At 35.4% G+C, this 26,431-nt stretch overlaps 1 protein-coding gene across 1 annotated transcript in view; it reads left to right on the top strand.

The window, feature by feature from the left end:
- The first annotated feature begins 1,783 nt into the window (after window positions 1-1,783).
- cerkl (CERK like autophagy regulator) overlaps window positions 1,784-26,431 on the top strand; it is a 116,456-nt gene continuing 91,808 nt past the window's right edge. Inside the window, exon 1 of the mRNA XM_073854678.1 lies at window positions 1,784-2,236. Coding sequence (XP_073710779.1) covers window positions 1,897-2,236 — 340 coding nt within the window. The 5' untranslated portion in view covers window positions 1,784-1,896. The remainder of the gene's footprint in view (window positions 2,237-26,431) is intronic.

The raw sequence follows: 26,431 nt of genomic DNA, 5'->3' as shown, positions 1-26,431 counted from the left end.
AGTGATAAATGCACCACATTGAATAGAGTAATTATTTAACTTTATAATTCATTATTTGTTAAGACATTTAAATCATTTAAACACACAAATATTTCTTTAGTTTGTAACACAGACCATAATGTAATTATTCAGTTACACACAATGTTTAAGATACAATTCCAGTTAATTTTTCATTTAGGTTTCGTATGAATGTTTGACTCCTATCAAACCAAAAGCATACATTTGGGAAAAAAAAACCTATTATGACTTGTAACACAAGTTACAGGGACATGTATCCTATACACTCTTAGTATTACTAAATTACAGTAAGCTACTGTATCGATTTGGACATCTAAAGTGCGCAAGACGAGCGTTTCAGGTACCTGCAAAAAAGCCTTTTGGCAGCGGGTCCCCTGATTGCAACCAACATATGAAATCAGCACAGATCAAGAGTATTTAAAAAATGGAAGGTATATAACCAGACATAAGTAGAAGTTAAAATCCGAGCTTTTCAAACAAATAAACAAACAAACAAGACGACATACCAGGGAAAAGTGCAGTGATTCAGAATAATTGCAGAGCCAGTTTTATGTCGCTTTTGCGCGGAGATTCATAGATGGCACATTACAGAGAGAGTTTTTTTTTTTTTTTTACAAATTATCGATTGCATGTATGCATACACATTTAATAAACTAAAACTTAAGAAAAAAATAGTGAACTTACATCGTAAACAATAAGCAGTGTGAATTAATTTGTTCACAATCTGCTTGGTTGTCTTTAATTCACACGTGCTGATTTAGCCTATCCAGTTTTCTTAATTTAAGCACCAAAAACTTTGTCCAATATGTTAATTAAATAATTTTCTTATACACCCCGAATTGATTCAATGGCTGAATATTCCAATGAAGATGCTAATGAAGCATTAATTTAAAGATAGCTGAAATGCCCCTGAACATTTTTTTATTTAAACAGTAGGATAAAATATTGAGCATTTCTATTTGAAATTATCATGCTTGTCTATCAAATTAAAGTGTTTTAAAGGGTAGGATTTGTTATATTGACCAACATGAAACATCAAGACTAATATCAAAGTACATCGTTCTTAAAATTTTTTATTTGTAGGCTACGTTTACATTGCAACTGTAGCACATATAATCAAATCATTCAGCGTCTTGTAAACGGAGAGGGAGAAAACATCCAGTGGGACTTAGTTAAATGTTTAGACGTCCCAACAGCTTACAGGAACTGTCCAAGGTGCTGTCTCATGAAGACTTTTCCCTTTACACCTGTTTCCTTAACACCTGTTGTAATTTAAAACCTGTTTTAATAACTTAAAGTTTGGTATACTTCAAATACACGAGATCTCAAATTAATACATTTTGCATGCACGACTGAGGTAGCTTTTAAGACTATCCTGAGTCGTGAAAATGAAACATAATTTTTATAATCTATAGTAACCATGCTTTTTGGAAGATGTATTAGTCTAAAATTTCAGTTACATATTCTGTAGTGAGACAATAATATGTGGTTACTGTGGTTTTATTATAAATACGATAGTTAATAAACTAATAGTTACTGTAGTAAAAGCATGCTTAATTTCGTGGGGCTGAGCATAAATTGCATTTAAGTTATATCATTGTTTAAATAAATATTGTTATATAATATAAGAGTAAGTTAATATTTAGCATTTTGGCATTTAAAAATATTTGAACTTTGAAGCTCCATTCTCAACCACATAACAGGAGCAAACCCTCTGCGCAGCACGCGGCCAGGGCAAAGAAAGCTTGGCGGGTGCGCGCACTGTGGAGGTGCACGGCGACGTGTAAGTTTCTCAAGAGCTCTGAGACCGTGAACGCGCAAATTAATACACAAAGGCGAGTTGCCGGGTGAACTATTGGCCCCGTAAACATCCACCCGATGTCTGAATCCCCGCGTAAATCGATACACGTTCTCCACGCGTGGTCAGAGAGCCAAGAAGTGTTGACCAATACGCCAATGGTGTCTCCACGCGGGACAAGAAAACGCGTCAAGGTGAAAAAGAAGAAAAGAAAACAACAGCAAGGCGAGCAACGCTCCGTTTCGGACCCTCAGTTACGCTCAGGCGGAGGCGATCATGCGCGAAAAGAAACCAAATATAAGGCGGATGAACCGATTGTGCGAGGAATTTTCCAAATTGGGAAGAAAAGCCACGACGTGGTTCTCACGGCCACGCGCGTAACGTGGACCCCCATTGAACCAGAGACTCCTACAGCTGAGCTGCGCCCCGCGCTGTTTGCCTCTGTTTCCATGGCGACTGTACGCTACACTTGTTTACTTCCTGTTTCTAGAAGGCGTTGCGTCCATTTCATATTTACAAAATACTTTTCGACTGTCTAATGTTGATTATCAACATTATTTTATATTTTAAGCAGCTCAACATTCTTATATTTGGCAAACAGCTTACGGAGATATATTCCTGTAAGAATTCATGGTAACACTTAATTACAATAAGGTCGTATTTGTTAACATTAGTTAACTTAAACTGACAATGAACAATACTTACACTGCATGTTTTAATCTTATCTTCATGTTATTTTTAATATCTATTTAAACATAAAAAACGGTTAATGCACAATAAATAATTAAGTAATAAACAACTGTATCGGTTTTTAAAGAATATCCCTTATGAAAAAAATATTGTATTTTTATGGTTTATAGTAAAACCATACAAGCCTATAGTAACCACAGATGTACTATGGTCTCACCACAATCAGCATAATTTTACCATGGTATTTGTTGTAAAACTATAGTAAAACACAAATGCTATTAACATGGTTACTACTGACCATAGTTAATTTTTCTAAGGGATTAACTAAGATATAAAAACTGTAAAAGTATACTGCTCACTGTGCATTAGTAATGTTAATGGATGGAAAAGTGTAACCTTTATTCTCTTCCTTAAACACTGAAGCAATTATTATATAAACAATTAATATGTTTCAGAAAGATAAATGCATTTGGTGGGGTGCATTAGGTACCTCCATTAAACTTTCTTAAACACCTGTTTTCTGCACTGCAACAGTTTCCTCACCCAAAAGGGATGCTAACAAATCACAAAAAAATCACAACCTAAACACCAAGAAAATTAAAAGCAGATACATAAAATTTGATTTAAAGGGGACATATCATGAAAATCTGACTTTTCCATGTTTAAGTGCTATAATTAGGTCCCCAGTGCTTGTATCAACCTAGAAAATATGAAAAAGATCAACCCCGTAACTTAGTTTTGGTAAACCATTAACCAAAAAATAGGTCATTGAAATTTTGCTCCCCTTGTGATGTCAGAAGGGGATAATACCACCCCTTAATCTGCACTATACAACCACGGCAGTGCTATTTTGTGCAGAGATCAGCTCATTTGCATTTTAAAGGACACACCCAAATACAGCACAATTTTGCTCACACCTACAAAGTGGCAATTTTAAAATGCTATAACAAATTATCTATATGATTTTTTGAGCTAGAAATTCACATCTGTACTCTGGGCACACCAAAGATTTATCTTACATCTTAAAAAAAGTTTTGAGAAATGTCCCCTTTAAATGAGCAGCAGAAAATTGTATATCAAAACAATTTTCTCATTTCTTTTCACACCGGTTGTGTTGCTTCATTAATCTCCAATTAATTATATTTTTTGCAATCATCACAAACTTTAGTGATGGCACATTGTCCTTATTGGGACCTTATTGTAATAATTACACACGCAAAGAGCGCAGAGAGACACAACAATATAGCAATCCAAAAAAAGAGGGAAACGGGGGTAAAATCACTTCTGCCAGCAACTCATGTGTAACAGCTGTGTTGGTAATGGACTCCGGCTGACTGTTGTGACCACCTAAAGTAGGGCATCTGTCAGTCTTATGGACAGTTAGCAAATGTCCAAGTAAATGATACTCAAAACTACCATCTGCATCATTATACTAAGAAGATAACCATGTGACTTTTTAGGAGGATTTGATTTCATTCAATATCTGTGAAACACTAAGCCTCTGTTTGTTATTTTATTCAAAAAATATCTACTTTTTAATGTTTGGCCTAAAAATTATGGCTACTTACAGTTTCAAATAGTTTGAAACAATGAGACAGGTTGGCAGATAGATGCACTTTTTGTGTGCCACAGTGGTAATTCATGTGGAAACTGTGGCAACATCATACGTAAGGTGCAAATATTAAGTTGCAGTATTGGGAAGAACACTATTTGGAGAGGCCAGCGATTCCCAATGTGCATTTGAAAAAATTGATTAGTAAGCAAATCTGAATGGGAAATATGAAATTAATTTATTCTTTTTGTCTTTGGCTGGTGTTTTGTGCAGGCACTTTAAAGCATAAGCGACTGTATGCTGAGCAAAAGATAGAAAGCTTCAGTCAGCTTAAGCTTTATAGACAGTACTTTTCATCTGTGATCCAAGCTAATGTTATTAAGCCAGATCTCTCATTACACAGAAAGCATTCATCTAATAACCCCCTATGGCCTTTACCAAATGTTCTCATAAAAAATGCCAAAAAACGACAGCGAGATCCTGATATGCTGGGGTTCTCTATTTGACGCTCATGTGATGCTTTTCTGCTAAAGGATCAGAATGTTGCCCCTGATCTCTCAATGCAGACGGGTGAGCGGGGAGATTGGAAAACATTAACCATCACACAAACACAATATCATATTACACGATTGCAATGTGGCATTTCGCAGCTTGTTTCTATGACAACACCGTGCGATGGATTTCACTGATACCTCTGTTTACATCTAAGGTTGCTTAATGTCTGATTATCTGCTGTATTTGTACTGTTGCATGTTTAAGTGTTCTAATATAACATCAACTTTGATCATTAATAAAATCTACACAGTTTGCTTATAGTGTGCGCATGTAAACATATGTAAGCAATAACTGTAAGAAACTGTGCGAAGTCACGGTTTGAGGGCGTTCTTAGGCACTAAATGAAACTGATGGAGTCAATGCAACCACTTCACGTCGAGTATATTATTGCTTTTATAAAACGGTTACCACACAATACAAATATTAAAGCAAAAATATGTATCAATGTAACCTACATAAAGTAAAATCACTAATTGCATTCCTTCCGTTGGAAAAAATAATCCCTGGCAGATTGTAAACAGCAACAGAATATTTCATAGCAGTCATATCTCTGTTTTACAGTAACATAAATCAAACACAGCTATTGACCAATTACAATCAATGACTGGAGCTAACCGCTTTATAAAGACATTTATGACATTCAAGTTAGAGATGCTCTTTGGTCAACACTGAACCTAACCTTCCTAACAACCAATCAGATATCAGGGTTAAGTATACAGTTAAGTTTAAAGAGACAATAAGTAGAATTTTAAGTATTTTATTAGTCAAAATCAATGTCTTTATGCATAAATATGTCCTTGTTGGTGTCAAATGACCTCTGCCAATGATCTGACTTTTCTCTGTAAAAGTCAGATCATCGTTCTTAAATTGAACGGGTAAGTCCAAGGAGGCTTCCATGTCGTTCCACCATATTGATAAACTATAATAGCAAAGAGGGCCAAAAAGCACTAGCCTACCAACGCGTTTCCACAACTCGTTTTCGTTCAGAACACGTGAACCAGCTGAAACAGACAAGGAGATCCGTGAGTACATAACGGCTACCGTAGTTGCAACACGCATTTGAAAAAGCTAGGCGCTAGAGAGCACTATTCATTTGAATGCATAATACAATTTCACCACTAGATGGGGGAAAACCCTACTTATTGTCCCTTTATTGTCGTCTTAAAGTGCACCTATCGTCCAATTCATGATTTTACATTTCCTTTGGTGTGTAAGTGTGTATTAGTACATGTTAACGATATGCAAAAGGTACAAACCCCAAAGTAAACAATGACGCGAGTTATCATCTCCAATGTAAATCTCTTTTCTTGGACTACAACAAACACACGGATTGTTTACTTCCTTGGCCCGTTGACCTGGATAAGACAGACATTATCATAATTCATTGTGAGCAAATTTTTAAAAAATGGTAAGGAGTGTCACATTTCCCGCTGACGTCAGAGGTATTCAGGCCAATCACAACGTACACAAAAGTGTGCGGTATATGGAAATCATTTCCCTGTGAAAGTAGGGAAGTTACACGCTGGGTTGATTCAACCCATGCTTGGGTTAAGTACCCAACCCAACCGTTGGGATTACATTTACCTACAGTGTGCTAGGTTGTTTAAACCCATATTTGGGTTTTTTCTAGGTTTATATAACCCAACGGTTGGGTTTGTTCGTATTTTACTCATTTAAAACCCAGCAGTGTATGGTTAGAGGTAAAGTCCATTATTTCAACCCATTCTCACTCCCCAAGGCGTTAAAATCTGAAGCATGTTCAAACGCCTTCAGCGTCAGTATGAAGACGCGAAGGGTGCCCCTATGCGTCACTATATCGACGAAATGGGAACTCCGTTGCTTTCATGCTGATCCCTCAGCATCGGATATAGACGAAAAGGAATACCGGAAGGTGATGCCGTCACGTTATGCGACGATTGGCAGGATCATGCCGCTTCTGGACGGTAACTACTCAATTTTTGTTCCAAATGTTTTACCATTGTCGCTTGAGGTTGGGGTTAGAACGACTTTCTGTTACATAAAATTACATTCTAACCCAAACCCAACTCTAACCCTAACCCCAAGCAACAATGGCTTAAAAATCAGAAGACAAAAAGTATATACCAATACAGACATCCTAACCCAAACCGGAACTCTTACCCTAACCCCAAGCAACAATGGCATAAAAATCAGAAGACAAAAAGTATAAACAAACTGACATCCAAACCCCAAGTCTAACCCCAACCCCAAGCGAAAATGGTTTAAAAATTGGAAAAAAATTGAGTAGTTACCGTCCAGAAGCGGCATGATCCTGCCGACCGTCGCATAACGTGACGGCATCACCTTCCGGGATTCCCTTTCGTCTATATCCGATGCTAAGGGATTAGCATGAAAGCAACGGAGTTCCCATTTCGTCAATATAGTGACGCATAGGGGCACCCTTCGCGTCTTCATACTGATGCTAAAAGGCGTTTGAACATGCTTCAGATTTTGACGCCTTTGGAAGTGAGAATGTGTTGATTATTTTCGTCCCCGGGAGAGTCAGAAAACTTTGGCTTAATTTAGCACTTTACTGTATACGTTATATATTATTACTACGCTCACTTGTACGGTTTATCCTTAGCCGCAATATTCTACTTCTTATATTATCTATTGATTTTCTGTGTTCTCCCCTACATCTACTCGTGTAAAGCTGCTTTGCAACAATTAACAATTGTGAAAAGCGCTATATAAATAAAACTGAATTTAATTGAATTAAATATATAATATAAACCACCCAGACATATTTGAATGATAAAAAATTGGCAAATAAATAAAATAAGTTATCAAAATCTTGGAAAACCTGGCAGGATTCTCAGCTCTCATTCGCTGGGAGTTGTGTCCACAGGCGGCGAGAAAACCACACCCACTCACGGGAAAGCTGTCATCCCTCTCAACTTTTAAATACCGCTACAACCTGAATGGATGATCTCGATTGTGTTAGGGGCAGGGCCATGATCGCTGGCTCCAGTGCATCATCGAGCCACCATTTTAGCCCCGCTCAAATAATCGTAAACACAGAAATGCGGAAAAAATGTTTAACGATGTAACTCCACAATTCAGTACTAGTTCACAGTCTTTGCAACATGTTTCAGCAATACATTTCTAACATTTATGATGTGTTAGAAACAATTATTTAAAAATGGCTTTACATGGACTTTAAGGTTTACGGTAAGGTAAACAGAAATGTTTTTCAGAATTTCTGAAAAATTCCTGACCATTCCTTTCTATGTGATGAACTTGCGTGAGAAAAGGTTTGAAAAGACATGACAGAAAATGATCAACTATTCCTTGCGTGAGCTGAAAACAGGACAGACTGTAAATAATATATAGATTCCTGAAATATTACTGAATGATTTAGAAATAGCACTTTACAAGCCTCACTTTGAATCACTATCAGTCCATCCAGGGTTAATATGGCAGTTTACTCTTCTTTAAGAATTGAATAGAATTGGCTGAATTGGCTTCAATAAGCCGCAAGCACAGAATTGCACAGGAGAGATGGATTTGTTTGCCAAAGGGATCTGGCTTTGACTTTTTGAACCCTGAATTTGCTTAGCATTGGCTTTGGCTTCACTTCAGTTTATCTGTTGAATGTACAAACACCGTGATTTGATCTGGGTGCCAAAGCAGTTCATGCCTCCAGTCCATGCGGTTCATTTCCATTACTCTGGTGGGTTTAGATTGTGTGCATGCGTTGCTCTCACCTTTGGCTCTGTAAATGTATACACACAGCTCTTGGGTCACAAAGTGCAAATAGTTTTTAAACATAAAACAGGAACTGAAGACAACAGCTTAAGTAAATGATCCAATTTGCATATAAACATTGGATTTTTTACACACCTTGGTTTAAAAATCTAATTAATGATTGCACTGAATTTTCCTAATGACAGAAAAATCCCCAAAAGATGTTTCAGTCTTAATCATTTCTTCTAAATATTCTTCTAATATAAAATACGTTGGTTTCATTTCATTATCATTGTAATAATGAAATGACACAGTGTTACAACTAAGTGAGGCTTAGTTGTAACACTGTGTGTTTTTTTTCTGGCTTTCAGTTACCAGGAGTTGTTGACATGTTTCAAAATATGATTATGTTTTCATAACATGAAACAGTGATTAGGATAATATAAAGTTGGATTTGGTGACTTTGCACACCCAAAATAAAAAATAGATAAAAACCTAAGATAAAGAAATTTACTTTCAGGCCTCCAAAACACTCTTCGTCCAGTTTCTTATTGAAAACACATTAAACAAAACTAAAAAAAAGCACAGATTGCTCTGCCCTGTGTGTAACTAGCCATGTTAAAATTAACCTAGGTGTCACCTTTAAAGTGTCTAAAGAGATCTCCACAGCCTCAAACTGTGCTCAAAATTGTCATAATACCAAAGTGTGCAAACACATTATCGTGACATCAAATTTAAGTTATCTAAGCTGTACACTGTAAAAAATTTGCTGTAATTATGCAGCTGGTTGCCAGTAACTTACTGTAGAAAATAAAGACTGAAAATGTTTCATGTTCATTTAACTTTGAACAATCTGTTGCCAGTAAATGACATACAGTAAATGTAAAATCTACAGTAAGTTACTGGCAGCTAGTTGCCAGTAACACCAAGTAATACTGTTTCTACAGACATTTTTTACAGTGTGAACTTAAAAAATGTATGGAAACTTGTTGCCCTAAAAAAGTTAATTTATATTTCAAATATTTCAGTAGAGAAAGTTCTTATCCGTTTTTATTCTGTGAAAAAGCAGAAAATAATCAAAATATTCAGGCGCAAGGGATTATGGGTATTCCTCACAACATGAACTAATAATTTTAAGTTCATTTTACTTGAATGTTTTAGTTTAATGGATTTTGTAAACTTAAAAGTTAAATCAACTAAACTTTTTAAGTTTTAGCTTCAAAACAGAAAATATTAAGTGATGTTAACTTGATTGTTTAAGTAAAGACAATTTCTGGGTTAACAGTGTACTTTTAACATTAGTTGTATGTCAACAAATGGCTCATTTATGTCTATTTTTTATATCTCTAAGCAGTTTTAGTTGAAATTATAATATATTATATAAAAATTATATAAACCTTGACTAAAAAGTCAATGATAACCGAACTCCAAGCAATGCATTTTTTGTCATAGAAAAAAAACGAAAGAGAAAAGATTATTAAATAATAAGGACTGTGTTTTACACGATGAGAGAGTCAAATTACTTTATATATCCAGTAAATGCTCGCTAAAATGTATAAGTGACTATACATTAATTGTTTCCCTGGACCACAAAACCAGTCTTAAGTTGCAAAGGTATATTTGAAGAGTTTCGTTGCAAAACGAGATAACCACCCTTTTTTAATTGTTCAGAAATCTCGTTTTTTGGTTGTGCATTCCAATTAATTTTAATGCAACTGCAGTTGGTTTGTTTTGATTTAAACCTTCATAACTTAAAACATACAGCTAAGTAGCACCATAAAGCAAAATAATAACATGATAACATAATAATAAACATGTTTTGTCAAAAATGTTAAAAAATTGATTTATCTCACGAAACTCTTCATTTGTAGCACTAACAACAATACATTGTATGGGTCAGAATTATCAAGTTTTTTTAATACCAAAAATCATTAGGATATTAAGTGAAAATCATGTTCCATGAAGATATTTTGTAAATTTCTTACTGTAAATATATCAAAACGTTACTTTTGTGAGTGGTGCAGTTGCTAAGGACTTTATTTGGACAACTTTAAAGGCAATTTTCTCAATATTTAAATATGTTTGCCCCCTTAGATTCCAGATTTTAAATAGTTGTATCTCGACCAAATATTAGTGATGCACCGATGAATCGGCCGCCGATATGTATCGGGTGATTTTTGATCAATTTGAAACCATCGGCAATAGCACGAGAAAGGCTGATGTTGATTGTTTATTTTCTAACTGCATGAAGGCAATAAGTTGCATGTCTGTTGCATAATCCAGCATTTAAAAAAATAAATTATCAAAATAATTAAATACTTGCCAAAACAAAATAAAATCTGTACAAATTATAGTTAGGCAGACGTGCAATGGGAAAAAAAGTAAATCTCGTAGTTAATCACGTGAGAGATTGCTCACGGTCAGAGTAAGAGTATTTCGAGTATTTTGGGAAAATGGCTTTTTCAAAATCTCGGATAAAGACCAAAAATCGCAAGGATTTCGTCTTACTTTGTGCCTCTCTTATTATGTTGGTCAGTTGAATATTTAATAGATCCATGTTCAGTAAAAATAATTTGATGCAGAATCAAACTTGCTAATAGGCCAATAGTATTGTATACAAGTGTTTAATATCGGTATCGGCAAAAACAAAACAAAAAAACATTCATATTAGTGCATCCCTATCCTAGCAAACCATACATCAATGAAGAGCTTATTTAACTTTTAGATGTTGTATAAATCACAAATGTAAAAAAAAATGGACCCTTATGACTTGTTTTGTGGTCCAGGGTCACAAACAAGATTAGAAAATGCGGTAACACTTTACAGTAAAGTTGTAGTTGTTAACAATAGTAAATGCATTAGCTAACATGAAGTAACAAGTACTGGTTTTCAGCATTTATTAATCTTTGTTAATGTTTGTTAATGCCAATAAAGTTTTTCATGTTAGTTCATTTTTAATAATAAAAATTCATTAGACTAGTCCTAGACTAAAATAAATGTAAGAGCTGTCCAAACTGAAAATAACTTGCACTGACATCCTAAAATTATTCAGTGCCCTTTGTTTTACATCAAATTGCACACAAGTAATGTTTTTAGTAAGGCATGTTTGTTAAAACTAGTTATATTTCTCAATTAAACCTAGGGCTTAGTCCTGGCTTAAGCTAATCCCTGTCCGGGAAACCACCCCATAGATTTTCTTTTATTGACCTATTACTTTAGTGATTTATTTGCACTATTTTCGGGTTTACCATATACAAGCTGCGGTCCTAATAGCTCTTTGAAAATGACCTGTTTTTCCCAGAACTCTGAGGACTTTGGTTGATCATTGCGGTTAAGATGGAGCATCTGCCCCAGTGTAGTCGTATGAAACTGGCCGGACTGGCTCAGCCTCAGATTTCCAAGGCTAATTGCACCACCGAGGATATTTGATCCCATTTCACAGTATCTAGGGACAGAAGGGGGACATTTTTTAGTCCAGACATGTACTTCATCCTCAGCATGGAGAAATGTTGGGCAGAGACGAGATAACTCGGAGGTGTCACATCACTCCACATCAGTGCCACCACTCACAGATACAGTAAATGACTGTATAGGCTTGTTTCATAACGTCAATCAATAAAACACCTGTTCTGTAACTTCGCATTTGACGATAAGTCGTATTAATTTAGCAATTAAGCCACATTAATGAAGTTATGTTACTTATTTCAGCACGGCTGTCTTATAGATCACAATTTTTTCCTTGCATCCTCAAATTATTTTTGCCGTGAGCGTAATGAAAAGAGGGTGATGATAATTGTTTATTTCTAGAGCCTGTTTAAAAATAATGAGCAGAACATCATTAGCATCAATAATGAGTCATTATGCTGAGACATGCTCGACTCCTTCACCAACACCTGAGACTCCGAGTAAAAGCCTCTGGTTACAGACCTCACCGCGCGACAGCTCAAGACTGATGAACTGTTTCTCATCACGCCATAAGCCTGCATTAATCTGCACTGTTTTGACAAGTAAAATCTGAGCATGAGGGTATCTATTAAGTGCTCGACGACAGGGTAAAAACACATCATCTACCAACCGACAGGGAAGACAAATAACTAAATGAGATCTTCATTGTTTTTCCTAGTCAGGGATGAGATGGAGAATCACCTGGTTTTCTGATATTTAGTTAGAGACGTGCCATACGTCTCAAAACATCTCAAAATGTACTCAGTTTTAATGTAATGCAATCAAATTTTACAGTATATCTACAGTATATTCTTAGATCAGCATGTCAGTTGTAATATTTGTATTTCTCCAAAAGAATTGTAATGGAAACATCTGAGACAAAGTATACAAATGCTTTATTGCAGAGGCGTTTTTTGAGCCAAATGGACTTGCATGCAACCTCAAAATCAAAGAAGTGTATATTTATCTGTTATTTGTATTTTAATCTGTTTAATATGCACACAATATTATCAATTCTGTGCTGCATCATTGTCACTTTTCGGAGATTTTCGCTGATTTGATCATGTTACTTTATTCTGGCGGCAGGCGCTGCAGACAGCGCTGCCGCAGACGTCATTAGCATCCAACATGATCTCACAAAGTTCCGTGGGATAGTCACGGAATTTTGTGCTCATTTTTCCATGGCATTCTCACGGATCTCCGCATTTTTCCGTGGCCCTGCTACGGACTGTCTCGGATTGGTTACTCTACTGCTTTTTCCTATTATCAAACCATTTTTGCTTCGGTTTAGGCAAGGCAAGGCAAGGCAAGGCAAAGTTTATTTGTATAGCACATTTCATACACAAAGGTCATTCAAAGTGCTTTACATAGAAATGAGAAACAAAAATCAAAGATACATGAATTTGAAATATCAATTAAAAGAAAATAAATGTGATTTTAATAAAAACTGTTTAAATGTGTGAAAAAGAATAAAACAGGAATAAAAGTATAAAACAGTTAAAAATAAGAATAAAAACAAGAGAAATAGAAAATAATTAAAATAGTGCATATATAATATAGTGCAATCAGTTCGGACGCAGCATAGTGCTCATTCAGTAAATGCATAGCTAAACAGATGTGTTTTGAGTCTGGATTTGAATGTGGCTACTGTTGGAGCACATCTGATCTCTTCTGGAAGCTGGTTCCAGCTGCGACTGGCATAATAGCTAAAAGCTGACTCTCCTTGCTTTGAGTGAACCCTTGGTATTTCTAGCTGATGTGATCCTAATGATCTGAGTGATCTGATAGGTTTGTATTCAATGAGCATATCAGCAATGTATTGAGGTCCTAGTCCAATGAGTGATTTATATACCATTAATAATACTTTAAAATCAATCCTAAATGTAACTGGTAGCCAGTGTAGCGACCTGAGGACTGGTGTGATATGTTCATATTTTCTGGTTCTGCTCAGAATCCTGGCAGCAGCGTTCTGAATGAGCTGGAGCTGTCTAATGGTCTTTTTGGGAAGGCCAGTGAGGAGGCCATTACAATAATCCACCCTGCTGGTGATGAAAGCATGCACAAGTTTCTCTAAGTCTTGTCTGGAAACAAAGCATCTAATTCTTGCGATATTTTTGAGATGATAGTATGCTGATTTAGTTATTGCTTTGACATGACTGCTGAAACTAAGGTCAGACTCCAGAATCACACCAAGATTCCTGACTTGATTTTTAGTTGTTTGACCCCTAGCGTCAAGGTATGCATTCACCTTGAGAACTTCATCTTTGTTTCCAAACGCAATTACTTCAGTTTTCTCTTTGTTTAACTGAAGAAAGTTTTGGCACATCCAACTGTTAACTTCATCAATGCATTTGCACAGGGAGTCAATGGGGCTATAGTCGTTAGGGGATAGAGCTAAGTAGATCTGGGTGTCGTCTGCATAACTGTGATAGGCAATTTTGTTCTCTCTCATTATTTGGCTTAGTGGGAGCATATACAGGTTGAACAGGAGTGGCGCAAGAATTGAGCCTTGCGGGACTCCGCATGTCATGGATGTCCACTCAGATTTATGGCCACCTATACTTACATAATAACCTCTCCCTTCTAAGTATGACTTGAACCATTTCAGGACCACCCCAGAAAGTCCGACCCAGTTTTCCAGCCTGTCAAGAAGTATGTTGTGATCGACAGTGTCAAAAGCAGCACTGAGGTCGAGTAGCACCAGCACTGATAGTTTGCCTGTGTCTGTGTTGAGGCGAATATCATTTATTATCTTTATGAGCGCTGTCTCTGTACTGTGGTGTGGTCTGAAACCAGATTGAAAAATGTCAAAGTAACCATTAGAAATTAAGAATTTGTTCAGCTGATTGAAAACAACTTTTTCAATGATCTTGCCTATGAAAGGAAGATTTGAGATTGGTCTGTAGTTGCTCAATACAGTGTTATCTAGGTTGCTCTTTTTCAGGAGGGGCTTAACAACTGCAGTTTTAAGGGACTTTGGAAAAGTCCCAGAGTGAAGTGATGAATTTACCACTTTTAGGAGATCTGCTTCTAAACAGTTAAAGACACTTTTGAAAAAAGATGTTGGGAGTGTGTCAAGGGCACAGGTTGATGTTTTAAGATGCTGTACTGTTTCTTCCAAAATTTTACCATCAACTGCTTCGAAATCAGACATCGTAACTACTTTCTGATGTTGTGGTCTGATTTGTCTGACCCCGGCGCAGCTCAAGGATGTGCTGATCACCTTTCTGATATTATTGATTTTCTCAGAGAAGAAGTTAGCAAACTCACTACATTTGCTGTCTGAGAGCATTTCACTTGGAATGTGACTTGGGGGGGTTGTTAGTCTCTCTATAGTAGCAAAAAGAGTGCGTGTGTTATTTATGTTTTTGTTTATAATATTTGAAAAGAAAGTCTGTCTAGCTTTGCCTAGTTCCACACTGAAAGCACGAAGGCTGTCTTTATAGATATTATAATGGACTACAAGTTTTGTCTTCCGCCACATGCGCTCAGCTTTTCTGCATTGTCTCTTCATATTCTGCACCTCTGTTGAGTTTCTCCAAGGTGATTTTTGCCTGCCATTCTTCTTCCTGACTTTTACAGGAGCAATATCATCGATTACACTCTTAACTTTCGAATTAAAGGAATCAAGGAGAAAATCAACAGAGTCTGCAGATATGCTTGGTGTTAAAGATATAGCCTTCATAAATAGCACACTGGTGTTCTCATTTAAGGATCTCTTTTTGACAGACACAGATCTAGTTTCAATAGTAGGAGAGATTAATATATCAAAGAAAATACAGAAATGATCAGACAGTGCTACATCCTTAATAACAACTGATGAAATGTTTACACCCTTACTGATAATTAAATCTAGAGTGTGTCCACGATTGTGTGTGGGTCCATGTACATGTTGAGTCAGATCAAAAGTATTTAAAACAGCTGTGACATCTTTTGTCATAATGCTTTCTGGCTTATCTATGTGAATGTTAAAATCTCCAGCAATAGCAAAACAGTCAAACTCTGAGGAAATCATTGATAACAGTTCTGTAAAGTCCTCAACAAATGCTGGAGAGTATTTTGGGGGCCTGTAAATAATGATCAGTAGAATGCGTGGGGTACCTTTCAACACAATACCTAGATGTTCAAAAGACGGGTAATTCCCAAATGACACTTGCTTACATTGATAGACATCTTTAAAAAGAGCAGCAAGACCTCCACCCCTCCTTGCAGCTCTGCAAAAACTCAAATAGGTAAAGTTAGGAGGGGCTGTTTCATTAAGGACTGTTGCACTGTAGCTTTCTTCTAGCCATGTTTCATTTAGAAACATAAAATCCAGGTTGTTTGTGGCTATTAAGTCGCTGACTAGAAGTGATTTGTTTTTAAGTGAACAGATATTTAAAAGTGCTAACTTAATAGTACAATTTTTTTCCCTAACAGAGATCTTAGTTTGACAAGTCACAGGCAGCAGATTAGATTGATTTGCCACACGATTTGATCTAGCCTTACACTTTCTATCATGTACTAAAACAGAAATAGAGAAAGATATAGGCACACTGAGTTCCTGCTTTTGTAAACATTTGATAAAAGTATTAGTATTCTCATAGCAGGAACCCGACACACATCACTGAGAGCCATTATCAGTTGTTTTTGGTTCACCTACAGCAGATGGAGGAGGGTGTGTGCCTTGGCGTTGTGTCAGAGACCGAAGAGCTCTCACAGGACGAGGAGGGGGAACTGGGCCCACTGGCTTTGGTGGTTTTGGGGCTTGCTGTTTTCTGGTTGAAATCTGTGGGCTTGCAGCAATAGAGTGGGATAGTTTAGTTCCAGCATAAACCAGTTCCTCCATTTTTCCGGAGAAGGTCAAAAGCGGGGATGCTGGAGAGAGGAATGACATATCTAGTGAGGAGTCCTGTTGTTCTGATGTGACCGGAGGCTGTGATATGTTGTCCTGGTTTCCCTGGCTGTTTTCCAGAAAGTCGTCCTTGGGTGCTGAATCTTGGAGCCGTTCTAATCTGACACAGTCTGACTGTAGTAAGCTCTGTGGGCATGACTCAGCTGAGATTGTGTCCATGAGCAGTGGTTGTTGTGGCTGAGTGGTGTTATCTCTGTCCTTGTGGGATATGTCAACATCATGTCCATTCAGGTGCTGGAAAGAAGTCCTGTGGTCATTCATACTCTGTCCAGGTGTGTGTGTGCCATTCAGGTTGAGTGGATTGGCACACACTGCTGAAGGATGTTGAAGGGAGAAATAGATGATGTCCTTTTGAAATCTTGCACCCAGCCTGTTTGGGTGGATGCCATACTGTTTAAATAGTTGTATCTCACTCCAGAAAAGATTGAAGTTGTTGATAAAGTTCAATCCTTTTATGTTGCAGGTTTTTTGCAGCCATGTATTAAGTCCAAGCAAACGTGAAAACCTATTTGTTCCTCTTGCTGGAAGTGGTCCACTGATGAACGGCTGAGCTTTTACTGTTCTGAGTGTTTCAAAAAGTTTGTTGAAATCCCTCTTAAGGAGTTCAGATTGCTCTTTGTGGATATCATTCTTCCCTACATGAATGACAACTCGATTTACAGTCTTATGTTTCATCAGAATGTTCTTAAGTTCCCTGTTTACATCAGAAACGGTTGCTTGTGGAAGGCAGCACGTAGTTGAGTCTCTGTTGCTATAGTTTCTGATTATTGAGTCACCTAATATCAGAGTTCTGGGCTCGGATGCGCTCTGCGCTGAGTGCCGCTGTCTGCTCGATCTTGAGCGGCAGGTAGCATCAGTGTTAGCTGCTGGCTGATTTGATCGGTGTTTAGTCACATTTATCACATTTGGGGATTCCTCACTCATATTCATTAATACTTCAAATCTGTTCTCAAGATGTATAGGTGGTGGTAGAAAGTCAGTGTTTGCAATCCTTGTCCTAGCTGTATCTGGGGTAGAGGAAGCTATTGCGGCAAAATGTGATGCTCGTGACAGTCTGATTTCTTGAGTGATTTTGGGTCTTGCTCCCTGTTTGTACCATTGATTAGTGTGTTGATCATTAGATTTATGGGACTCACCGGCTGTTTGCTGAGGGCGTCCATGATGACGAAGCTCTGTTGTGTGTTCCGTCTGGTTTGGTAGTCCTGTAAGTAACTTTGTTTCAAGAACAGCAATCCTTTGTAAAAGTCTGTGGCAGTTTGTGCAGCAAGTAGATTGTTGATGAGGCATTCCTTTTTCTTATCCTTTTCAATGAAGGCAGCTGTGTTTTTCCTTCTGGAATGTAAGCTGATGGCGGTGGGAGGCTAGACGGATGAAAAATTCCACTTTTTTGTAATCCTCCAGTCCCGAAAGTTTGTAAATTGACGTTGATGCCAAGCTTTGTTGTTTGAGCACTATGCTGATTTGCTGAAGTTAAAATTATAAGATAAAATATAAAAGCGATAGAGCAAAGCGCAGAGCAGTAAGCAAAAGCGTCCGAACAGTAGCAGAGCAGGAAGTAATAGTGCTTACATGGTTACAGGGTTAGATTTGGTGTTTGCGTTAGTATGTCACTTTAACTATTGGTTTATACTATTTTTTCTGATTTATTCGTTTATATTTTCTAAACTTTAAACAATTGTCGCCTGGCGTTGGGGTTAGAGTTGGGTTTGGGTAGGGATGTCATTTCATGTAAATCTAACCCTAAACCGAAGCGAAAATGGTAAGAAAATAGGACAAAACAGTTGAGTAACCATAATAACCAAAACAGTTGAGTAACCATAATTATCTCATAATTATGACTTTAAAAGTCATAATTATGAGATAAAAAGTCGAAATTATGACTTCAAAAGTCATAATTATGAGATAAAAAGTCGAAATTATGACTTTAAAAGTCATTATTATGAGATAAAAAGTCGAAATTATGAGATAGAAAGTCAAAATTATGACTTTAAAAGTCATAATTATGAGATAAAAAGTCAAAATTATGACTTTAAAAGTCATAATTATGAGATAAAAAGTCATAATTATGAGATGATAAAAAGTCGAAATTATGAGTTTAAAAGTCATAATTATGAGATAAAAAGTCGAAATTATGAGATAAAAAGTCATAATTATGACTTTTTATCTCATAATTATGACTTTTTATCTCATAATTATGACTTTTAAAGTCATAATTTCGACTTTTGATCTCATAATTATGACTTTAAAAGTCATAATTTCGACTTTTTATCTCATAATTATGACTTTAAAAGTCATAATTTCGACTTTTTATCTCATAATTTCGACTTTAAAAGTCATAATTTCGACTTTTTATCTCATAATTATGACTTTAAAAGTCATAATTTTGACTTTAAAAGTCATAATTTTGACTTTTTATCTCATAATTTCGACTTTAAAAGTCATAATTTCGACTTTTTATCTCATAATTATGACTTTAAAAGTCATAATTTTGACTTTAAAAGTCATAATTTCGACTTTTTATCTCATAATTATGACTTTAAAAGTCATAATTTTGACTTTAAAAGTCATAATTTCGACTTTTTATCTCATAATTATGACTTTTATCTCATAATTATGACTTTAAAAGTCATAATTTTGACTTTAAAAGTCATAATTTCGACTTTTTATCTCATAATTATGACTTTAAAAGTCATAATTTTGACTTTACTTTAAAAGTCATAATTTTGACTTTAAAAGTCATAATTTCGACTTTTTATCTCATAATTTCGACTTTAAAAGTCATAATTTCGACTTTTTATCTCATAATTATGACTTTAAAAGTCATAATTTTGACTTTAAAAGTCATAATTTCGACTTTTTATCTCATAATTATGACTTTAAAAGTCATAATTTTGACTTTAAAAGTCATAATTTCGACTTTTTATCTCATAATTATGACTTTAAAAGTCATAATTTTGACTTTAAAAGTCATAATTATGAGATAAAAAGTAATAATTTCGACTTTTTATCATCTCATAATTATGACTTTTAAAGTCATAAGTTCGATTTTTTTATCTCATAATTATGAATTTAAAGTCATAATTTCGACTTTTTATCTCATAATTATGACTTTAAAAGTCATAATTTTGACTTTAAAAGTCATAATTTTGACTTTTTATCTCATAATTTCGACTTTAAAAGTCATAATTTCGACTTTTTATCTCATAATTATGACTTTAAAAGTCATAATTTTGACTTTTTATCTCATAATTATGACTTTAAAAGTCATAATTTTGACTTTAAAAGTCATAATTTCGACTTTTTATCTCATAATTATGACTTTAAAAGTCATAATTTTGACTTTAAAAGTCATAATTTCGACTTTTTATCTCATAATTATGACTTTTATCTCATAATTATGACTTTAAAAGTCATAATTTTGACTTTAAAAGTCATAATTTCGACTTTTTATCTCATAATTATGACTTTAAAAGTCATAATTTTGACTTTAAAAGTCATAATTTCGACTTTTTATCTCATAATTATGACTTTAAAAGTCATAATTTTGACTTTAAAAGTCATAATTTCGACTTTTTATCTCATAATTTCGACTTTAAAAGTCATAATTTTGACTTTAAAAGTCATAATTTCGACTTTTTATCTCATAATTATGACTTTAAAAGTCACTTTAAAAGTCATAATTTCGACTTTTTATCTCATAATTATGACTTTAAAAGTCATAATTTTGACTTTAAAAGTCATAATTATGAGATAAAAAGTAATAATTTCGACTTTTTATCATCTCATAATTATGACTTTTAAAGTCATAAGTTCGATTTTTTTATCTCATAATTATGAATTTAAAGTCATAATTTCGACTTTTTATCTCATAATTATGACTTTAAAAGTCATAATTTCGACTTTTTATCTCATAATTATGACTTTAAAAGTCATAATTTCGACTTTTAAAGTCATAATTATGATTTATCAGAACGTGATTTTTTTTCTTATGTGGCGGAAATGGGCTTCCATACTAAGTATTTTTTTTTTATCAAGTAACGCAGTTACAATTACTGAAATTTAAATGAGTTCGTTACTCGAATAACTCTAATTTGTGAAAAAATGAACACTAACACATTTAACGGATTTACTTTGTAATGCGTTACTCCCATCACTGTTTTTAACACAACTTGTGTTGTCCCTTTCATTTATTTTAACATGAAATAACGCGTTAAATGGCATGACGCACAATGTGTAAAAAATTAACACATCATTTTTTTACATTGCAGAGTTCATGTGGGTGTGGAATCACACATGCTCGCATATGAGGTAAAATTTGATGCAATAATTAGAGAACTAATCATTTTATCAAAAATTTTTTTAAAACATTATTGAACATTAAAATCAATCACGTGGCTATAGCTTATGTCATTTTTGTTGTTTATATACTTTATGGATTTAAAATGACATTAATTTGAAAGGATAATGCAGTTGTTGTGCAAAATGCATTAAAGACACAAATAAAAGCCATTTATTAAAACTTAAATAAATAAAACATGCCGTTTCAGATGTAAATATGATACCAATAAGTCATTATTCCGATTAAATAGCATCTGATATGAAAGTTAGTCAACACTTTTATTTTGGAGGTTTTTGCATAAAAGGAGGGGTGTTCAGATTGTTAGAAATGTAAGTGCCATGCAGGATTCCCACGGGTCCTTGAAATCCTTGAAAGTTTGTGAATCTGGGAGAAAAAATTCAAGGCCCTGGAAAGTTTTTGAAAATATAAATAGATAGATACAGGTCATTGAAAGTGCTTAAATCTATTTTATGCAAAACGTTTTTTGAAAAAAATCCATATTATTTCCGGTGAAGTGTAGGATAATATCATAAAAATTCTAGACTTTTTAGGCACACGTGCTAAACTGTTCGCTTTAAATGTTTATATCTTCTGTATGCGAATGTTGATTCATACAAAAATGCTTTTTTGCATAGTTGTGTTTGACACATGAAAATGTCTCGGGTTACGTATGTAACTGTTTTTCCCTGAAAAGTGAACGAGACGCTGCGTCTCCCTTGCCATTCTTCCTGCGTCCCTGTAATGCCGTCTTTGGCAATATTTCAGATAGCGATATACTTCCTGACTTCCGTGTCACCGTCTTTATTGGTTGAATTTTATATACACATTCAGACGCACTTACCCCTGGAGGTGTCCCGAAAGTGTCACCGCAGTGACGCAGCGTGAGTTCCCTTGAAAGGGAACTGTAACAATGTATCTTAAAAAGTAACATGATGTAACTTGCTCTCACTTGAAATTTGTCGCCACATTTATTCCTTGAATTTGAGGTTATTAGACCTGGAAGGTCCTTGAAAGGTCCTTGAATTTGAAGTTAACTAAGCTGTGTGAACCCTGGCCATGGAAAAGACTGTGCACAAATATCTGTGAGCTGTGCACACTGTGCCCCCTTAAAAAAAATTAATGCATGACGGCCCTGCTTTATTGGCTACTGATTTTTCAAAATTTTATGAAAAACAAGTAGGCAGAAAAAAGTGCTGCATTTTCTGTGTGTGTGCCCAAACAAAAATGTTATTTCTCAATGGTTGCCCTTTTACAGCTCAGGAGATTTGATAGAGTATCAACATAATCTCAGATGTTTTTCCTAAAGCGATTTAAGAGACATAGAAAGAAATTAGAATATTGTTAAAACGCCTCATGAGTATGGAGCTGTAAAATTACTTTAAATGTACAGATAAAATAAACTGGATTTGGGTAAATTTGATGCTGAGACTTTAGTTGCTCTCCAATTAATCGTATCGCTGTCTGGGATAAATATTTGGCATACTAAAGAGATCTCATCTGGGATTCTGCGTGAAACTAAAAAACAAACAATATCTAATCATACCCCATGTCCTTACAGCCAACGTCTCTGTGCTATTTGTCAAGCAGATTGTCCCTTGTACGGCAGTCAGCTGAAAACAGTCAAAGTTCAGATGTCTGACCTTTTTCTATTGCGATAGGCTTATACAGTGTCACAGTGTAATTGCACACAGGGAACAAACAGACGCTCCTTTGTTTGCATCCCGGGGCTTGAAAACAGCAATATAAAAATGTAAATATTGAGTTTTAGTGTTTGGTTCTGGGCACACGGGCTTCCACAGGCACAGGTGGAAAATATGCTCTCTGATGCCATGCTGGGAACCACATGGCCCTACACAACATGGGGGCAAAGAGTGGCTTGCTGACCTGGCACAGGCTTTCCGCAGTTGGACCCCTTTCAAACCACGGTATTAGTTTCGTATGCGAGAGCACAGCACACATTGACAACAATAAGTAATAAGAAGAGAAAACAAAGAAACCCAGTGCCAAAAAAACCCCAGTATGGCTGTAGGTGATCTGTCAAGATTTAAAGACATATTTTCGGTATGGAGGAATATTGAAGGGCTGTACAAAACTTATAGGGTAACATTTAAGCATTTGGCAGATGCTTTTATACTGTAAGTGACTTACAGTGCATTCAGGTTATTCATTTTATCAGTATGTGCATTCCCTGGTATCAAGGAATTAGGAATTACTGTTGTTTATATAATGATGCTATGAAGTGGCAAGTTCTGTCTGGTTGCTTACTGACTTGCTAAAGTAGCTCATCTCCAGATCTTTAAGATGTTAGGACATGTTTAAGACACCAATATGCATCAGATGACAAACTGCATATTAAAACTGTAACAAAGTCTAGCAGCACAGATCAGTCGTGGTGCAGAATTGATTCTCATTGTCTATACGTTTGCCGCACGATGACATGACGACGGCCCCCCTGCCTCTCGCTTTTGCCGGAACGGTGCTGAGAGGAAGCTTGTATCCATCTGGAAGCAATAAAGTTTTCTAGAAGAGTGCACAGTTTTATTTAATCTCCCTGTGTCTTACTGTGCTTCAAATGAAGGGCTGTTCTCATCTTGTCATCTGAAATCAACCTCATGTGCGCCAGTGTATGACACTTGGCAAGCTGGGGACCACAGACACATCGCTCCCTGCTTCGTTTTTTGATGTCTGGGTATCCGAATCGTGAGGTTCAGTGCAGGATTGGTAGTTAACTAATTACTAATTTCCTAAAATTAAATGTTTTATGACAACAGGCATTTTGTAACAGTGCATCTTTCATGCTGGAGGTATAAAACCCCTGTGGTTCATTTTTAAATGCTTTTATCCGGGTGCTAGGCTTTTAAAAGTCGTTCATGGAACACTTAATAAATGTAACCTATAGACGGTTTCAGCAGTAACAACATAAACAAGCGGCTTTCGTGGTCAACATGTAACTTCCGGTAAACTCCGCTAAGAATAAATAACAACAAAGTCCTTTTAAAGTACATAACAAGCAAAATAAACAACACATAGATTACCTAGGAAACCAAATAATTTGTTATTTTCGACAAGGTATTTAAGGTGTTTAAGAGTTCAGTTTCAGCAACTAGTCAGACTATTAAACAAACAGTAACCGGAAGTAAAGTTTGGACAAGACACTTAATAACGATGATACGGTCTATACAGTAAAAATAAAATTCATGCAATCAATGCATGTTTTTGATCTTTTTAATATTCCAAATGAAAAAAGATTTGATCTTTTTGTCTGATGTCCTTAATCCTTCAACCCATAATATCCAAATACAAAGCTCAATTCTGGAATATAATGCCGACTTTTCACTATCTAGTCAATTCTGGTGCATACGATATCATCAGAACCTACATTTTTTGCTTATTTTTTTTTTTACTTAAAATATATCGGATTATACAAAGTATAATGGGTGGCAAACAAGATGTCTGTACATGTGCATTTCAATCATCTATTCTGTCTCAAGATAACGGATACATCAGTAATGACATGTAATGTTAGTAAAATTGTCTACATTTGATAATTTGGGGGTAATTTTTGTTTACAGTCGATCAAATCATACACAATCATTTTTTTCTGACCTTTTATATGGGCTTATGAAATCCGGTTTATTTATTCCCAAATTTTGTTTTATTTATTCTCAAATTCCGTGTTTTCCGTTTTCATTTTGTTTCAGTGGTTAAATTAAATTTCAGTAATTCAAAAGCATATGCTATCAACTGGAAACAATTAATTTATTAAATTTAACAATTTATTGAAATTTTATTTTAAAGGGGACATTTTTTAAGATGTCAAATAAGTCTTTGGTGTCCCTAGAGTACATATGTGAAGTTTTAGCTCAAAATATCATAATTTAACATGTTAAAACTGTCAATTTGTAGGTGTGAGCAAAATTGTGCCATTATGGGTGTGTCATTTAACATGCAAATGAGCTGATTTCTGTACTAAATGGCAGTGCCATTGTTGGATAGTGCCGATTAAGGGGCTGATTATCCCCTTCTGACATCACAAGGTGAGCCAAATTTCAATGACTTATTTTTTGACATGCGTTTGGAGAATGGTTTACCAAAACTAAGTTACTGGGTTGATCTTATTCACATTTTCTAAGTTGATAAAAGCATGGAGGACCCAATTATAGCACTTAAACATGGAAAAAGTCAGATTTTCATGGTATGTCCCCATTAAAATGTATTTTGGTGTTGACAGTATCCGTACTGTATTACAACCATGCTACTGGCAAGCAACCATTTAGTTTGTCTTTTAATCATAATACTATCCTCATCTTGTTTTACTTTTCAGGCATCTGTATTAAATGTAAATATATAGGCTCTTTTACAGCCCACGTGATCAAATAGCCTGCGCGCGCATTTTGGCAACAGAAGTGGTGTTGTTCCCCAGTGGTTCTAACGTGTTAGCAACTCGTAAACTTGTTTAATAAACAAGTTTATTAAAACGGTTTCCCAGCATTAAAATGTCTGGTTGTTGCGTTTGGTTGCACTAATATAATATACAAATATACGTATATATTTATCTGCCAATTTTTTTTTGGCCATCTGCTAACGTCTTCTATCCACTCCACGACAGAACACGGATCTGGGGTCTGTGTTGAAAAAGTTGATAAAGTCAACTTTTTAAAATAACTTTGTCTGTGGTGCTTCACTGCTGATTCTTGACATACTTCATCTGTCAACAATCTATGATTGAACATTAGCAATAAATACAAATCAAACACTGCACAGTCCTCACTGTATGCAGCTGCAAAAGTTGTTCAGTTAAGAATAGTGAGTGATTTTCATTTTTTGGTGTATTTGAACATTTCTGACACAGAAAGCAGCAGGCTACTGTCACTTTAAGACCCAAGACAGCTTTAAGACTGCACTGTTTCAATATACTGATTAACATCCAGCTGTGTATGTTCACTTAAACAAGAAAGAAAACTTAGTTCAGTGATCACGGGTGTTGGCAATGCACCTGTGCGCATGCTTCAGATGTGAGCCTTCATGTTGTCTGAGGAACACATACAAGTTATACATGCTGGTAAATAGATGTGATGGGCATTGCGTTGTGCAGACGTGTGTGCGAGCAAGGCGAACGCGTAAAGAAAGTATACTGTACCTTTAGTTCATGCTTGAATTTTGTCCATGTTACCGGATCGCAGAAATCATAGGGCCCTACTTATATAGTCTAAAGAGCCTTCTGTGAAACAGAAAAGCCAAAAATAGTTCTTCTATGGCATCGTGAAGCACACTTAGTTTTAAGAGAGTTCTGTCTGCTTTCATTGTAATTCATTTAAGGGGACAATTAACAAGACTTAAATCTTTGGTGTCCCCATAGTACATATAATGAAGTTTTTTTTAGCTCAAAATATCATATAGATCATTTTTTATAACATGTTTAAATTGCCACTTTGT

This window comes from Misgurnus anguillicaudatus, chromosome 17 (genome assembly GCF_027580225.2).
Source record: "Misgurnus anguillicaudatus chromosome 17, ASM2758022v2, whole genome shotgun sequence".
In the NCBI taxonomy this organism is placed as follows: Eukaryota; Metazoa; Chordata; class Actinopteri; order Cypriniformes; family Cobitidae; genus Misgurnus; species Misgurnus anguillicaudatus.
This window is presented reverse-complemented; position numbering and strand designations above follow the sequence as displayed.